Here is a 17,964-nt window from a genome sequence, read left to right on the forward strand (position 1 = left end):
AGCAGGGGTGGGCATTGGGTGGACCAGTGTGAGGGGAGAGAGCTTCTCCCCTAGATAAGTCAGGGGAACCCTGCTATCCCTGGCCACACCAGCAGCCTCCTCCCTGGGCAGCCGAGAGGAGCCTGGCTCCCCCTAGAGGGAATCGTCATCATTACTAAAAGGAAAACAATTGTATGTCCCTCCATGTCTTTTGGTGTGATGGGTTCCGGAACCACCACTCCCCTCCCCGATGCAGCCACCAAAATCCTCAGACGCTCTAGTCCCTGCTATAAAATGATGTAGTCATTGCATGTAACCTCTGCATATTCTCCCACACACTTCAAATCTTCTCTAGATTACTTCAATAACTAGTATGATGCAAATGCATTGTGAATAGTAGTTACACTGTATTGTTTTTTAATTTGTAGTATTATTATTTTTTAAATTGGATTTTTAGTTTTGATCTGCTGCTGGTTGAATCCACAGATGCAGAACCCACAAATGCTGAACTCGCAGATATGGAGCACCAACTGTGTACCGTTTCTTCAGTAACAGACACTTCCCATCTCTAGTCATTGGTTTCATGAAATTGCTTTCCTCAGTTACTCAGAATTTGGTGTTCCTGATGTGCGTGTGTTGCTTTTGCTCCTTTGCAGAGAGATCATAGATAACACCACCAAGGAGAATGGGATCGACATCATTATGGCCGATAGGACTTTCCACCTGATTGCAGAGTCCCCAGAAGATGCCAGGTGAGTCTGCGCTGTCGACGTCTTATTACCCACATCCTGCTCCCTCATGCACAGGTGTGAGTGTCCCACAGAGCACTGTTTACCATGCTGGCCTTGACAATTTTTAATTGACTTTCTATTAGGATGGTTGAGGAACCAAGAGTCATAAGAAATTGATGTGTACTTGTCCCTTGGGGACTCTTTCTCTGGGCAAATGTATTCAAGTACAGCCCAGGGTTTCCAGCCTCCAGTGCCACTAGACCCGTTGTCATCTGTCTCAGGCTGTTCCTGTCACCGGCAGTGTGTGTAAATTACACAGCTGCATGAATCTGAAAGCCCACCCTCTGGAAGCTTCTGAGCTTTGAAAGTGAATTGTTTGTGTTTGCATAAGGACAAAAGGGCAGGGAGTAGTAACTGATAGCTGTTTTAATAACTGATAGTGCTATGGCATTGGGGGGTTTTAAAGATGTTAATATTGAAGAATTCAGTGGAAGAGGTACTAACTTACACAGAACTTATTATTAGCTGGGTGCAAAAGTAATCGCAGTTATATTTCAGGCTAATATTCTAAATGTTTCATACCTAAATATTTCAGGCAGTATTCTAAATGTTTTATAAATACTCTTTTGATTCTCTTGAATCCTGCAAGGTAGACATTAATTATTACCATCATCCATATTTTGCAGAATAGGAGACTGGGGTACAGAGAACGGTTAGTATCATTTGTAATGCAGTGCAACCTCAATTCTGTTGAACGGGGACATTGAACTTCTTAAAAACATTTCCTCCTAAGGAGCTTTAACTTTCGACTGAGATTAGAAGAGGGTGGAAGCCTTCATTGGCTGGGGCAAGTTGTCTGTAACTTCCTGGACTTCAGGTTTCCATGCTGGAGTGCTGAGGAGACATAGCACAAAATTAAGGAGACTTAGCATTTGCTCTTCAGTGTGATGCATCACAGGTCCCCTAGTGGATCAGACACCGTGGAGCGTCTGTCCTGTCTCTTCCTGCAACTTTGTGAGTCTGCAGGGTTATGTTGGAGGTGTCTGTCTTCAGCTCTGAGCAATGCTAGAGAACATTATTATTTTTTTTTTGAGACGGAGTTTCTCTCTTGTTGCCCAGTCCGGAGTGCAATGGTACAATTTCATCTCACCGCAATCTCCACCTTCTGGGTTCAAACAATTCTGCCTTAGCCTCCCGAGTAGCTGGGATTACAGGCATGTGCCACCACACCCGGCTAATTTTGTATTTTTAGTAGAGACAGGGTTTCTCTATGTTGTTCAGGCTGGTCTCGAACTCCTGACCTCAAGTGATCCACCCGTCTTGGCCTCCCAAAATGCTGGAATTACAGGCGTGAGCCACCACGCCTGGCTGAGAACGTCTTTTAATTTATGAGGGTAACATCCAATAGCCGAATTCTTCAATTCTCAGCCCCAAGATTGTTAGGACCTTCTAATGTGTTCTCAGGACCCCTCACTACCCCTTGCCCTTTGAATCTTTCTGAGTTGATACAATACCATGGTAGCGACATTAAGAGTAAAGACACCAGAAAATAATTCTTCCCATGGGAACAAACTAAAACCCTGCTTAGACCCATAAATTCTAACACAAACTGGAAAAACAAGCAAACCTGGAATTACAGCCCATCATTCCGTCTGGGGCTCCTAGAGACCACATGTGGTTGTTTGTGGCCCAGGGAATGCCTGCAGCTTTTCAGCTGAATTATAGGCCTGGTGTTTGGCAGCTGCGCTGTCTGTTTTATGCCATGATGAACCTGCTAAATTTAACCTTTGGAATATTTTAGCCAAGGACTTTTTCTCCTGACCAGTGGAACACTTTTTTAAAAAATTCCTTTTCAGATTCCAAGTTATACTTGAATCAAGAGAAGAAATTTATAAATTTAAGAGTATAATCTAGACAGAATCGAAAGTACAACAAATTTTATGCCTTTGTGTGTGTGATTCCTACAACTTGAATGTATGTCTTTTTCAGTGTTTCATTTGGGATATTTTTGAGATGAGCAAAGCAATGAAGTCTTGCTGTTTGGTTAACCAGAATGGATAGTGCAAATTTATCTTCAAGTGTTGTCCCGTGTTGTATACAAGCTATAGATGCATATCTGTTGTATATGTTGAATATTTTTCAAGCTTGTAGTCACATTTTTCTCCCTTAGGAAGCACAGGAGATAGATTTTAGTGCTTTGCTGTAAATAATTTGCCTGGCCTACCTTTACATATGGGTGTCATTTTTTCACTTAAACATCCCATTGGATACCAACTACTTTCCCCTCTGCCTTGAATGGTAGGAGTGTGTATGTATTTTGTGTCTTATACGCCCCGAACAGGAGAAGGATACCCTAGCATCTCTTTCATACTTGATAGCTCTGATATTTCGTAGTTGGTCAGCAAATGCTGGATGGATGCCTGTTTGTTCATGGTCACTTTCCTGATGCCTTGTTCTGCTTGATTTTTCTTGAGTTGTTTCGTTTTGTTTCATTTTGTATTTGTTTTTTTGTGAGACAGAGTCTTGCTCTGTCACCCAGGCTGGAGTGCAGTGGAACGATCATGGCTCACTGGAGCCTTGGCCTTCTGGGCTCAGGTGATACTCCTGCCTCAGCCTCCCAAGTAGTTGGGACTACAAGCATGTACCACTACACCTAGCTAATTTTTTATTTTTCGTAGAGATTGGGCCTCGGTAAGTTTCCCGGGCTGGTCTCAAATTCCGGGGCTTCAGCCATCCTCCCACCTTGGCCTCCCAAAGTGCTGGAATCACAAGCATGAGCCACCATGCCCAAACATGTTTTCCTTTATTTTCTGATTGTGATGAGGCTGGGTGTGAGAGTACTCATTTGAAATGAAGATGGAAGAGTTCTCTGGTCAAAATAGTTTTCTACTTTAAGCAGTTATTTTTCATTTCCAACTCTCCTGTGGTTTTATTGACTTGAGTAGAAATGCTGTTAGGTGGTTGAAAACCCCATCCTGAGAATATATAGAAAAAAACAGACATCTAGACCAGGCACAATGGCTCATGCCTGTAATCCCAGCACTTTGGGAGGCTGAGATGGGTGGATCACCTGAGGTCAGGAGTTCAAGACCAGCCTGGCCAACATGGTGAAACCCCACCTCTACTAAAAATACCAAAAATTAGCTGGGCATGGTGGTGCATGCCTGTAATCCCAGCTACTTGGGAGGCTGAGGCAGGAGAATCACTTGAACCTGGGAGGCAGAGGTTGCAGTGGCCAAGATCGTGCCATTGTACTCCAGCTTGGGCAACAAGACAGAAACTCCATCTCAAAAAAAAAAATAGACATCTAAATAGACATCTAGTGTCCATTCCAGTATGATACTCTTCCATTACATGTTGAGTATCCCTTACCCAAAATGCTTGGGACTGGAAGTGTTGTTGTTTTTGGAGTTTGGAATATTTGCATTAGACTTACCAGTTAAGCATCCCTAATCTGAAAATTCAGAATGTTCCAGTGAGCATTTCCTTTGAGCATCATGTCGGTTCTCAAAAAGTTTTTAATTTTGAAGCATTTCAGATTTTTTTGGATTGTGGATGCTAAACCTGTATTGATCTTCTTACCTTGAAATTTATTTATTTATTTATTTATTTATTTATTTTTTGAGGCGGAGTCTCACTCTGTCGCCCAGGCTGGAGTGCAGTGGCACGATCTCAGCTCACTGCAAGCTCTGCCTCCTGGGTTCACGCCATTCTCCTACCTCAGCCTCCCGAGTAGCTGGGACCACAGGCGCCCGCTACCAAGCCCGGCTAGTTTGTTTGTATTTTTAGTAGAGACGGGGTTTCACCATGTTAGCCAGGATGGTCTTGATCTCCTAACCTCGTGATCCGCCCAACCTTGGCCTCCCAAAGTGCTGGGATTACAGGCATGAGCCACCGAGCCCAGCCGAAATTTATTTTTTAAACAGAAAAAGCACCTGAATGTTCCCTAGTTTATAAATAATATCTTAAGTAAGGATCTTTGATACAAGTATTTTGGGTAGAACTGAGGATTTTATTATTTGCTGTTAAATTCTCAAGGAACTCATTCATCATTGTCAAATGTCTATAAAGGTCTATGGGACCTGGAGAAAAGGCCGTCCATTGACCTAAAGTTAGAACATAATAGAGCACTTAAAGGCATTTACAGGTACTTTATCTGCTGGTTCTCACTTTATTCTTTGGTAATGAAACCGACATTTATCCCTAAGAAGTAATCAAATTAAAAGCAAAGGTGCTTAGAGATGTTATTTTCACAGATTACGTGCAGTAAAGCACTATTGCTTTGCCAGTACGAGGTTGGCCTCTCCTTCACAGTTGTTCTCTCTTCCCCACAGCCAGTGGTTCAGCGTGCTGAGTCAGGTCCACGCGTCCACAGACCAGGAGATCCAGGAGATGCATGATGAGCAGGCAAACCCACAGAATGCTGTGGTATGGGAGCACTACCTAGGAGGGGGGTGGGGCGTCTGGGGGCAGGGATGGGGAGGGCGTCAGGATGGTAAAAAAAGGGAAAGATTGGGAATTTCCAGACAGTCTTTTTTTTAAAAGGTAAATGTAGAATAATTAAGGAGAAAAACAGGACCATTTGAGTTTAAAATCAATACAATAATAAATACAATAAATAGTACAATATAATAATACAATAATAAATATAGTAAATTAAGTTGGACACGGTGGCTTATGCCTGTAGTCCCAGCACTTTGGGAGGCTGAGGTGGATCACTTGAGGCCAGGAGTTCGAGACCAGCCTGAGAAACATAGCAAGACACTGCCTCTATGAAAAAAATTAACAATTATCCAGGCGTGGTGTTATGTGCGTGTAGTCCCAGCTGCTTGGCAGGCTGAGGCGGGAGGATTGCTTGAGCCTGAGAATTTGAGGCTACGATTGCGCCACTGAACTCCAGCAGCCTGACCCTGTCTCCTAAAAAAACAAACAACAAAACCAAATAAATTGTAGAAGGTTATAAGTAGTAATACCTTCCAATTCTCCCACCTCAAACCCAAAAGAACAAAAGAAATAATCCTACTTTTTATGAAGTCACGGAAACACACATTACACTTACTCTTCAAAGGACGGTGAAATCTAAATCTAGATTGTATTCTTTTTTTTTGAGATGGAGTCTTACTCTGTCGCCCAGGCTGGAGTGCAGTGGCGAGATCTCAGCTCACTGCAACCTCCACCTCCAGGTTCAAGCAATTCTCCTGCCTCAGCCTCCTCAGTAGCTGGGACTACAGGCGTATGCCGCCACACCCGGCTGATTTTTTGTATTTTAGTAGAGACGGGGTTTCACCATGTTGCCCAGGCTGGTCTCGAACTCCTTAGCTCAGGCAATCTGCATGCCTCAGTCTCCGAAAGTGCTGGGATTACAGGCGTGAGCCACTGCGCTGGGCTGAAATCTAAATTGTATTCTTTGTCTTCCCTCTATCCCAGACACATACGCAAAGTTACAAAACCCTACTTTGGAAATCACGTTTTATTTCCTCATGAGAAAAACTTGAAATAAAGTTTCTTGGGAGAAGAAGTGTAAAATTTAATCAATGGACACAATAAAATCAGGAAATGCGTACTATTGAAAGAAGGTTATAAACACTAGTCACTGAGCTTGTCTTAAGAATAAGGGGGGGCTGGGCGAGGGAGCTCAGACCTGTAATCCCAATACTTTGGGAGGTCAAGGCACATGGATCACTTGAGGCCGCCAGGAGTTTGAGACCAGCCTGGCCAACATGGTGAGACCCCATCTCTACTAAAACACAAAATTATCCAGGTGTGGTGGCCCACACTTGTAGTCCTAGCTACTTGGGAGGCTGAGGCACGAGAATCACTTGAACGTGGGAGGCAGAGGTTGCGGTGAGCCAAGATCACATCATCGCGCTCCAGCCTGGGCAACAGAGTGAAACTCTGTTTCAGAAACAAACAAAGTAAATTAAATTAATGTAGAGGTACTTGTTAGAAAGTTTAGTAAAATAGTAATTTTTAAAAAACATAGAAATAAATTATTGAAAGGACAAGAGGGAATGATTAACTCGTAATTTTTAAAAATAAATGGGCTATAGATTCTGCCCTGTGTAGAGGCTATTTGTACTCACACAACAGAGGAGTCATCTCATAGATGACTATTATTTTGAAGTTAAAAAGAAAAGAACCTTTCCTGTCTGATTGGGAGTTGTGGGCTAGAGGTGTTACTATAGTGTGCACCCTACTTTAGTGGTTCTCTCATTCTCTTTTTTTGTTCTTTTACAGGGCACCTTGGATGTGGGGCTGATTGATTCTGTGTGTGCCTCTGACAGCCCTGATAGGTAAGCTCAGATGTGGCTCTTAATAAAAACAGCTCATCACCTGTGTGTGTCCACAGGTGTCTGTGCTGCTAGGTTACGTCCCTCTTCGCAGGGCTGTGAAATCACACGAGGCTGTGTGTTCCCATCTTGTCAACCCCAACAATCCAAAGTCTGCCTTCTTGGTACCCAATTTTACATCATCTGGAAGCCTCCTTCTCTGGGTATCTTTGGAGTCCTGGGGAAAACCCTGGGAACCTAATTTAGACAATTTAAAAAAGCATGAGGAATAAATATTTTTCATGTGTATACAGGGACAAACTTGGGATTTATACGGGAAGAAAATACCTGTTTAGGAAAATGATATTCCAGCAAAGGGGAAGGGAGTCATTCTCCTTTCTGAACTTAACAATGAACTTGGAAAGGATTTTGATGATAATGTATATGTAGAGTATTAATAAACCACAAACATTTCTTTTCCTTGACATTTCTTCTTTCTTGGCACCCTTTTTGGGTTCGATTTTTGAAGGCAAATCATCTTTGGAGATGATCTGAGGCGTCTTTCTGCCCAGTGAACTTTATTGTCTCTGTTTTTCTGTATTATCTTGTAAGTTCTAGTTCTGGCCTGCAGCAGAATTTAAGAAAAGTTTCTCTAGGACAGACCAGGAAAGAATCAAAATTGTCTTCTGCCCTCCATAAGACAGCCGGAAAATGAATACGAGTGTGTTAAAATTGACAACAAAATATAGGGCCTACTTGGCAGAATTAGAGCCGTGGGGTCTCTGTCACCCTCCCATTGACAAAGGCCCTTCTGAACCATGGGTCCTTTGTTTTTAGTAGTCAGCCTGCACCCCTTATACCTGGCTCAATCTTTAACATGTATGTGTCATATCAGTAATCAAAGCCCTGATGCTTCTTATTCTGGTATTTATTCTGGTATGTGAGTTTCTACCTCACCTTCTCCACGTCTTCGCGCTCCCAAGCCCTTCACTCCTCCAGGCTGGGCCTGTGATGATCCATCCTTAGAATTTTGCATCCTCGTTCAGGCTTTTCTGTCTTCCTCAACTGGCCACTTTTCTCCCTTTCCAACTATAGAAAAAAAGGGTTGGGTTATTTTTTATTTTTAAGGGGCACCTCAAGTTCAGCCTGTTTGTATAGTTTTCCCTGTGTCCTGCAGTTCAGTGACTCTTTTTCTTAAACTTCTGTGTCACTTAACTACAGTGAACATTTGAAGACTTGCAAGAAAGAGTTCACATTTGCTAGCGTAAGCCGTTAGATAGAGGAGTTAGTATTTATATCAGCAAGGGCCTATGAGAGAGGTTCAGGGCATTTCCAGACAAAAAGAGGCGAGGGAGAAAGTAAATTTCCATGATCACGTTATCCATGACTAGGAAATGCACCCTTGTTAGATCGCTTTGAAAACACAGACGCAGGTGGCTTTTTGTACAAAGCGTAATCAAGCATTTAAGATGTTCCACCTACACCTATTTACTGATCCTCTTTTATTGCTGGTGTCTGACATTTCATTACCAACCCACAGAAATATTACCCAAGGCAGGAAAAAATTGACTTTGGAGAGGCATCAAAAAAAAAATTTTCCCTCGTGGTCACCTTATTTAGCCTTCCCGGAACTGAGTTTCATCTGGAAAGTTTTGCATGAAGAAATGTTTTCCCTTCCAGGACCTTCAGAATGAATGTGTCGTTCCAAGTTTAAAGGTTAATGATGCGTAAAAGAAATTCTGCAGAAATGAGCAAGGTTTGCCTTAATAAAAACATGAATAAGCCTAGCAGTGTATGTCCCGTGACCCAGGAGGCAGGAAGAAGGCCCTGAGTCTCAGTTCACACAGAGGTGATGCTGACGGTAGACCTAAGGGGCTTTGTTTCCTTCTCACCTTGTCGCTCAGACCCAACTCATTTGTCATCATCACGGCCAACCGGGTGCTGCACTGCAACGCCGACACGCCGGAGGAGATGCACCACTGGATAACCCTGCTGCAGCGGTCCAAAGGGGACACCAGAGTGGAGGGCCAGGAATTCATCGTGAGAGGTGACTGCCTGCCCTGCTTCCTTGGTCTGTTGAACAGGCTCCCCTTTCCATTTACATATCGATATCTGCAGCATTTTCATTTTGAGCTGCTTTTCTCATTTTGACTGTTGGAGATTTTTTAAGTGATTTTTAATTTGTGACATCATAAATTGTTTCTAGAGGATTGTGTTTTTTGTTGCTAGTTGTGATTTTGTGCTTTTCTTACACGTAATTCCATTTACATCGAGTTGGGGTGATTGTGGTCTTTTCCTGGCAAGTAGCTAGAAACCCCATCTGTGTGTTGGCATTATGTGGATGATGGTAGGGTCTTTGGGGTTTCTCCTCATCGATTTTAATTTACACTTTCATCTTTTTTTCCAGGATGGTTGCACAAAGAGGTGAAGAACAGTCCAAAGATGTCTTCACTGAAACTGAAGAAACGGTGGTTTGTGCTCACCCACAATTCCCTGGATTACTACAAGAGCTCAGAGAAGAATGCGCTGAAACTGGGGACCCTGGTCCTCAACAGCCTCTGCTCTGTCGTCCCCCCAGATGAGAAGATATTCAAAGAGACAGGTAACCAGGCTGGCTGCCCGAACCCTGAGCATCAGATCTTAAAGTCTGGGCTTGCTCCAGGCAAGGAATAAGATTCCTTCCTAGTGTCTACTTTATTTCCCCCCCAAAGAAGGTGTCTTCTTGGTTTATCTTCTAAGCCTGTCTGGGGTTAGCTATGTGACCACTTAGTGTTTAAGCCGTACGAGAGGTCTTGATTCATGGAGTGGTAGGAAGACTCTCACAAGGACAAGAAAATGTCAACAGATGCAGGGCGTCGTACAGGAAGCTTTGTTTTCATATACTGTTTTCATCCTTTTTAGTTTTTATTACTATTTTTCAGACAGGGTCTCACACTGTTGCCCAGGCTGTAGTGCAATGGTGCGATCATGGTTCACTACAGCCTTCCAAGGCTGAAACAATCCTCCCACCTCAGCCTCCTGAGGGGTAGCTAGGACTCCAGGCACGCACCATCGCACCGGCTAATTTTATACTTTGTGGGGGAGGTTTTGCCATGTGGGCCAGGCTGTTTTCCATCATTGTATGATGAGCGTCCTATACAACCTGTAAAAGATAAACCCTGACTCTCCATGAACTTAGCCTGGTAGCATAGAAAGCACACATGTAAATTAGAGGATTTCTTTTCATTTTTGTAGTATTATAAAAGCGTTTCCAGAAGATGGTTTATTTTGATGTTGGTGGTTGTGATCTTGTGCTTCTGTTTAACATAGTTGTTCCATTCGCGTCAGGTTTGGGTGATGGTTCGGACAGTTTGCCTCTGAACTCACACACTGCCAGGCACAAGTGCTGTCTTCTGAAGGGAGAGGCTAAGGAAAGGAAAGGAAGAAATAGGAAGTAAGAAGGAAAGTCAGAAATCGGAGAGAGTTTTCACTCCTGTTCCAGAGCCCAGAAAGAGACATTAACTTACCCTTTTCCCTTCCAGAGCCAGTTATCATTTATCTTCATATATTTAATGATGGGTTTATTGTTCTAATATTCATCTCCCCGTCTCAGCTGTAAATGTCACAGTGCAAGAGACACTGTTTTTTCTTCATCACTAGATACCTAGTGCAGGGCAGGACAGGACACATGTAGGAATTCAGCCAGTGTCTATTGAATTGAATAATTAAAGGGACTGAGGTCAGAGAGGACACAGGCATTGCCCCGGTCCCCGAGGTTGGCGTTGACATGCGTGTGCTGGGCACCCCTGCCATTGCAGGCTACTGGAACGTCACCGTGTACGGGCGCAAGCACTGTTACCGGCTCTACACCAAGCTGCTCAATGAGGCCACCCGGTGGTCCAGTGCCATTCAAAACGTGACCGACACCAAGGCCCCAATCGACACCCCCACCCAGCAGCTGATTCAAGACATCAAGGTAAGACAAGCCCATCAAGGTGGGTGATTACAGCTCAGAGCTTCTACCCTTAGAGCACTAAGACCTCAGCATTAGTGAAGCTCAATTTTCATTCTGTAATCAAAATTAGTGCTTGGTTGGCCGGCACGGTGGCTCACGCCTGTAATTCCGGCACTTTGGAAGGCTGAGGCAGGTAGAGCACTTGAGGTCAGGAGTTCGAGACCAACCTGGCTAACATGGTGAAACCATGTCTCTACTAAAAATACAAAAATTAGCCAGGTGTGGTGACACATTCCTGTAATCCCAGCTACACAGGAGGCTGAGGCAGGAGACTTACCTGAACCTCGGAGACAGAGGTTGCAGTGAGCAGAGATCATTCCACTGTACCCCAGCCTGGGCGACAGAGGGAGACTCTGTCTCAAAAACACAAAACAAAAAACTAGCGCTTGGTTTTGTGTTTGAGTACCCTGCTTTCAGGAATCTAAATGAGAAATTTTAGACCAAAAGTGTTTTGTCTCTAGGGCAGTGTTAGATGTTTCCTAACACTTCCCTAGCGTCGAGTCACCCGATCCTACCTGCTGGGCTCTGTGGGCAGAAGGACGAGGTCTGCAGCTTGCACTGTGGGACTCCGTGCCCATGGGGATGTGGTGACCTGCGTGGGGGACCACATGCCTTGTGTCAGGTTTCACCTCAGCCTCAGTTGGGGACCTTCTAGGAGTAACCTGCTAGTTCCACTGTCACTGTACAGTTTCCAGACCACACGAGTGAGTTCCCAAGGAGCCCTGGGTGGTCTAGAAGAACACTTGGCATCCCTCTCGGGCACGTGCAAACTCCCAGAAGCTCCTGAGTCTCTATATTAACACTGAGTGTGTTAAATTATAAATTCCTGTTTATAAGTAAGTGTAGCGGCTCAGTAAATGTATGTGAGGTGAAGGAATGAATGGTTGCATGGCAACCCTGAGCGGGGATTCTTACCCTCACTTTCCGGAAATGGAACGCTAACGGGGAATGTTGTGGTTGCATTGCCCACGTAGCTGGTCAGTCCCAGGTGCAGAACCAAGTCAAGGGAGACTGCTGGCCCTCCAAGCAGTCCTGCAGGCAGATTCCCAGGACAAAGGACAGAGGTGGTACTGTGACAGAGAAGGTGCTAGAATGATGGTGAGGCAGGTATTTTACTGAGGGACAGCAAAGGAAATTAGCTAACCAGATCCAAGAGGGAACTCAGCTTTTGTGGAGGTGGGAGAGGATCTAATCCATCAGTGGTAGATAATTTTCCATCAAAATCAAATTGGCCTCCTGATTCCAAAGTGTTATGTTCTCTGGGTGTTCGGAACCAGATTCTGGCAAGCCAGTTGTTTTTTGTTTGTTTTGAGATGGAGTCTCACTTGTCACTGAGGCTGGAGTGCAGTTTTATGATCTCGGCTCACTGCAGCCTCCGCCTCCTGGGTTCAAGCAATTCTCCTGGCTTAGCCTCCTGAGTAGCTGAGATTACAAGCACCCACCACCATGTCCAGCTAATTTTTGTATTTTTAGTAGAGACGGGGGTTTCACCATGTTGGCCAGGCTGGACTCCAACTCCTGACCTCAGGTGATCTGCCCACCTCAGCCTCCCAAAGTGCTGAGATTACAGGTGTGAGCCACGGGGACCAGCCTTGAGCCACCACATCCAGCCCAGTTGTTATCCAACATTCCACTGCTTTCCATGCACCCCAGGGAGCTGGCTACACATAATTTCATTTTTAGCCTTAAAAATTACTTTTTGAAGATTTCTTCTGAAAGGAGTAAAAGTATCATGTATCAGCCAAACTCAATCTTCAAAGCTGGAACTTACCTGTTTTTGTATTCTTCAGTTTGAATTCAGACATTAAGAGTAAATACGATTTTTCAGCCAGGCACGGTGGCTCACGCCTATAATCCCAGCACTTTGGGAGACCGAGGCGGGTGGATCACCTGAGGTCAGGAATTCGAGACCAGTCTAGTCTGGCCAACATGATGAAACCCTGTCTCTACTAAAAATACAAAAATTAGCTGGACATGGTGGCAGGTGCCTATAGTCCCAAATACTTGGGAAGCTGAGGCAGGAGACTCACTTGAACCTGGGATGCAGAGGCTGCAGTGAGATGAGATCACGCCATTGCACTCCAGCCTGGGCAACCAGAGTGAAACTCTGTCTCAAAAAAAAGAGTAAATATGATTTTTCAAATATGAAGCCATGCTTCTTAAGAAGTGTGTCAAGTTACCCTAAATAAGTCCATGAAATTGTTTGAATCAATTTGAATTTAGACATTAAAAGAGTAAATATAAATTTTCAAATACAAAGCTATGCTTCTTAAGAAATGAGTCGGCCGGGCACGGTGGCTCAAGCCTGTAATCCCAGCACTTTGGGAGGCCAAGACGGGCGGATCACGAGGTCAGGAGATCGAGACCATCCTGGCGAACACGGTGAAACCCCGTCTCTACTAAAAATACAAAAAAAAAAACTAGCCGGGCGAGGTGGCAGGCGCCTGTAGTCCCAGCTACTCGGGAGGCTGAGGCAGGAGAATGGCGTAAACCCGGGAGGCGGAGCTTGCAGTGAGCTGAGATCCGGCCACTGCACTCCAGCCTGGGCGACAGAGCCAGACTCCGTCTCAAAAAAAAAAAAAAAAAAGAAATGAGTCAGGTTACCCTAAATCAGTCCATAGAAATTATTTAAGTAATTAAAATTTTTTGTGCCCTTCAGTTGGGTATTACTGAAAAAGTTTTATAGTGGAAATGAAATTACCATGATAGAATGATTCATTACCTCTCCTCCAACTTTTCTGTTTATTTAAGGTTCTAAAAGTAACTTTGTTTTTTTCATATCCCAGATGAACATTTTAGGAGTGTAAGTACATGATGATGAAATTCCGTGAGAGACTTTCTTACGTTTCAAGGGTGGAAGGGCGGGCAGGCACGTGGAAGGACAGTCTCCCCAAGAATATATTAACGTGTGTAGTTTTCAGGTATAGAGAGAATAGAAAACAGCAATTCAAGAACTAGCAAAATGTGCTTATGAAATGAACTATAGATAAAAATAACATGATTTAGCTACTGATGGCTAAAGCAATAAAAAGATTAATTTTTTTATTTTGCTCTTCTGTTTTTTATAGAGACAGGGCCTCACTATGTTGCCCAGGCTGGTCTGGAACTCCTGGGCCCAACTGATCCTCCTGCTTTAGGCTCTCAAAATGCACAGGCATGAGCCACTGTGCCCAGGCTAGATTAAATTGTTTTTTTTTTTTCTTTTTTTTTTTTGAGATGGAGTCTCGCTCTGTCAGCCAGGCTGGAGTGCCATGGCGCGATCTTGGCTCACTGCAACCTCTGCCTCCCGGGTTCAAGCAATTATCCTGCCTCGGCCTCCTGAGTAGCTGGGATTACAGGTGCCCGCCACCACGCCCAGCTAATTTTCGTATTTTTAGTGGAGGCAAGGTTTCACCATGTTGGTCAGGCTGGTCTCAGACTCCTGACCTCATGATCCACCTGCATCAGTCTCCCAAAGTGCTGGGATTACGGGTGTGAGCCACCGCGCCCTGCCGAGATGAAATTTTTTAAGTGTATGTGATCTCCAGGGGAGAAAATTTAAAATCATATGGGGAAGTACATGCGCAAGAAACTTAAGAAATGAGCTGTAGGCCAGGCGCAGTGGCTCACGCTTGTAATCCCAGCACTTTGGGAGGCCGAGGCAGGCGGATCACGAGGTCAGGAGATTCGCGACCATCCTGGCTAACACGGTGAAACTCTGTCTCTACTAAAAATACAAAAAATTAGCCGGGCGTGTTGGTGGGCGCCTATAGTCCCAGCTACTGGGGAGGCTGAGGCTGGAGAATGGCATGAACCTGGGAGGTGGAGCTTGCAGTGAGCCCAGACCGGGCCACTGCACTCCAGCCAGGATGACAGAGCGAGACTCCGTCTCTAAAAAAAAAAAAAGAAATGAGCTGTAAGAATGTATTTTTGTGACTTGTCTTCACAGATTATGAGTATCTTTGTGCATGAAATCACCTAACATTGGATTTCCACCATCTTTGCCCCACTAGGTTTATGGATGTTTGAGACTCTTGAAAAATATTTATACGTAGGAAAATACAGTTGATTTTGTTCCTTTAAGTCCAGGTTTCTTACAATAAGCTTGCTTGCTTTATTTTTAGGAGAACTGCCTGAACTCGGATGTGGTGGAACAGATTTACAAGCGGAACCCGATCCTTCGATACACCCATCACCCCTTGCACTCTCCACTCCTGCCCCTTCCGTATGGGGACATAAATCTCAACTGTAAGTCCAGAGTTCCACCCTGACTCCTCAGAGACCATGATTCCACTTGCCCTGCTAGCTCTTTAGCTTAACACAGTAATTTGTTTTTAGCTCAAAGACTCTCTTATTCATCATGACTTGGAAGGAAAAAATGAAATATATTTAGATTCATTACTAAAGCAAGACTTCTAGAGTGTGGTAGTAGTAATGCTAAGATTGATTACTGTAGTAAAAGAAGAGATTTAAAGGAGTCAGAAAATACCAGCTCTCCTCATGAACTGTTGAGAGTAGCCTTTTTTTGTTTGTTTTTTGTTTCTTGAGACAGTCTTACTATGTCACCCTGGCTGGGGTGCGGTGGTGCAATTTCTGTTCACTGCAACCGCTGCCTCCCAGGTTTAAGTCGTGCTCCTGCCTCAGCCTCCCAAGTAGCTGGGATTACAGGCGCCCGCCACCACATCCAGCTAATTTTTGTATTTTTAATAAAGACAGGGTTTCGCCATATTGCCCAGGCTGGTCTTGAACTCTTGGCCTGAAGTGACCCGCCTGCCTCAGCCTCCCAAAGTGCTGAGATTACAGGTGTGAGCCGTTGCACCTGGCCAAGTAGCCAGACAACCAGAGCCTAAGTAATCTTGCATTCCAAAAAAGGATTTTGTTCAGCAACAGATTACCTTTTAAGTAAGCATTTTGTGGTAAGAAGTTCAATTAGATAACAAAACAGTGTCACCTGACCCACCTCTGTGCTTTTTAGATCTGTGTTCAGCTGACTGAGATGTATAGGGAGTGTGGTGGGCATTGCATCCGTCCTCCTCATTTATTCCTTTGTCTTCACTACTGCTCCCATTGTGCCCACGCCCTATTCTGAACCCCTCGGGTGACTTCTGTGTTTGTTTTGCTTGTCGTAGTGCTTAAAGACAAAGGCTATACCACCCTTCAGGATGAGGCCATCAAGATATTCAATTCCCTGCAGCAACTGGAGTCCATGTCTGACCCGATTCCAATAATCCAGGGCATCCTACAGACAGGGCATGACCTGCGGCCTCTGCGGGATGAGCTGTACTGCCAGCTCATCAAACAGACCACCAAAGTGCCCCACCCCGGCAGTGTGGGCAACCTGTACAGCTGGCAGATCCTGACATGCCTGAGCTGCACCTTCCTGCCGAGTCGAGGGATTCTCAAGTATCTCAAGTTCCATCTGAAAAGGTAGATAAAGCATGTGGGCACGGGAGATGAGCTGGGCAGAGCTGCTCACGCAGGTGGCGCGCTGGGTCCTCGTTCAGATAAAGAGGCTCTTGAGCAGAAGGCACCTCTAGTAGGACAGGGACCTCTGGGTCAGACCCGTGGGTTGCCTGAGCAAGCTTACAGAATGCTGCCATCCTTTTTCTTTTTAAGCCACACAAGGTTATTTCAGGGACCAAGTCACCTTGGGTGTAATGTCCTAATGTAGAGGAGATTGGATCAATCCATTAATTACAACTACTCTATATTTAAAAAAAAAACAAAAAAAAAAACACTTGGATATTTGTTCCAGATCAAAGAGGTAGAAACAATCTGATTGAGATTTAGATTAGCTATAGAAAAAGATTTTTTTGTTGTTTTTTGTTTTTTGAGACAGTTTTGCTCTTGTTGCCCAGGCTACAGTGCAATGGCATGATCTCGGTCACTGCAACCTCCGCCTCCTGGGTTCAAGCGATTCTCCTGCCTCAGCCTCCCAAGTATCTGAGATTACAGGCACCCGCCACAATGCCTGGCTAATTTTTTTGTATTTTTAGTAGAGACAGGGTTTCACTGTTGGCTGGGCTGGTCTCCAACTGCTGACCTCAGGTGATCCACCCGCCTCTGCCTCCCAAAGTGTTGGGATTACAGGTGTGAGCACCTGGCCAAGAATTTTCATATGATAGTATGAGGCATGACTCTTTCAAGTATTAACAATACTGCAGAAGTGAGTTGGCAGCGCAGTTGCTCCCACTGAGACATTTGCTCTTTAGGGGTTTTTTGTATTTAAATTGAACTGCACAGAATGAAGCAGGCCCTTGCCAAGAAATCACTGGTGCTTGCTCCATTCACCAGTGGGGGACCCTTGACACAGCCCAGTTCCCAGCAGCCTAAAAATTAACAGTTAGTGTTTGTCTCCTAGGATACGGGAACAGTTTCCAGGAACCGAGATGGAAAAATACGCTCTCTTCACTTACGAATCTCTTAAGAAAACCAAATGCCGAGAGTTTGTGCCTTCCCGAGATGAAATAGAAGCTCTGATCCACAGGCAGGAAATGACATCCACGGTCTATTGCCATGGCGGAGGCTCCTGCAAGATCACCATCAACTCCCACACCACCGCTGGGGAGGTGAGGAGAGGCGGCGGCTGCTTGTTCTGTTAGATGCTTTGCTGCAGATACGCCCAGGTCAGGAACATCGTGCGGTGTTAGAGCGGCTGTCCTGCACAGTTGCAATTTGCTTAGTACAGCTGCTCAATACTAAGGAAATGCATGTAACCCACAGGCAACCACATGAATATAGAGAGAAAAATAAGATGAGTGGAATCACAGAGAGAAACTCAAAGTACATGAGACATAATCTTGCTAATCTGAGAAGCAGCTGAGTGTCTAGCAGAGCGGCAGACCTGGCTCAGGTCCAGCCACTTTGATGAGGGTTTATTGTGGTGCTTCTGCAACAAAGTGTTTCTGTGTGCCACATGACTAGCTAGATGAATATCAGACGAACACATTTTCATATTTAAATTTGAACTTACTGTTACAAAACTAATTGGCCATAAGGATAATCCAATAAC

General features: G+C 44.6%; 1 protein-coding gene and 2 long non-coding RNA genes across 5 annotated transcripts in view; 1 reads left to right on the forward strand and 2 right to left on the reverse strand.

Moving 5' to 3' along the window:
* Nucleotides 1-17,964, forward strand: part of MYO10 (myosin X) — a 272,370-nt gene that overhangs the window by 246,766 nt on the left and 7,640 nt on the right. For both annotated transcript variants that reach the window (XM_007961248.3, XM_037988722.2), the window contains 9 exons: nt 636-731; nt 5,045-5,138; nt 6,948-7,003; nt 8,884-9,026; nt 9,387-9,581; nt 10,777-10,934; nt 15,077-15,200; nt 16,082-16,379; nt 17,314-17,521. In XM_007961248.3, the coding sequence (XP_007959439.3) occupies nt 636-731; nt 5,045-5,138; nt 6,948-7,003; nt 8,884-9,026; nt 9,387-9,581; nt 10,777-10,934; nt 15,077-15,200; nt 16,082-16,379; nt 17,314-17,521 (1,372 nt within the window). The remainder of the gene's footprint in view (nt 1-635; nt 732-5,044; nt 5,139-6,947; nt 7,004-8,883; nt 9,027-9,386; nt 9,582-10,776; nt 10,935-15,076; nt 15,201-16,081; nt 16,380-17,313; nt 17,522-17,964) is intronic.
* LOC119620822 (uncharacterized) lies at nt 5,073-8,681 on the reverse strand. The gene is made up of 3 exons (XR_012092811.1): nt 8,591-8,681; nt 7,937-8,068; nt 5,073-5,173 (listed from the first exon to the last, which is right to left on the reverse strand). It is a non-coding gene; the product is annotated as an uncharacterized lncRNA (long non-coding RNA).
* Nucleotides 10,142-11,986, reverse strand: LOC140711527 (uncharacterized). 2 transcript variants are annotated; one of them, XR_012092810.1, is made up of 4 exons: nt 11,889-11,986; nt 11,489-11,565; nt 10,486-10,622; nt 10,142-10,384 (listed from the first exon to the last, which is right to left on the reverse strand). It is a non-coding gene; the product is annotated as an uncharacterized lncRNA (long non-coding RNA). The 2 variants fall into 2 exon arrangements; XR_012092809.1 differs by lacking the exon at nt 11,889-11,986 and having other exon boundaries at nt 11,489-11,816.

The sequence above is a fragment of the Chlorocebus sabaeus genome, chromosome 4, assembly GCF_047675955.1.
Source record: "Chlorocebus sabaeus isolate Y175 chromosome 4, mChlSab1.0.hap1, whole genome shotgun sequence".
Taxonomy (NCBI): domain Eukaryota; kingdom Metazoa; phylum Chordata; class Mammalia; order Primates; family Cercopithecidae; genus Chlorocebus; species Chlorocebus sabaeus.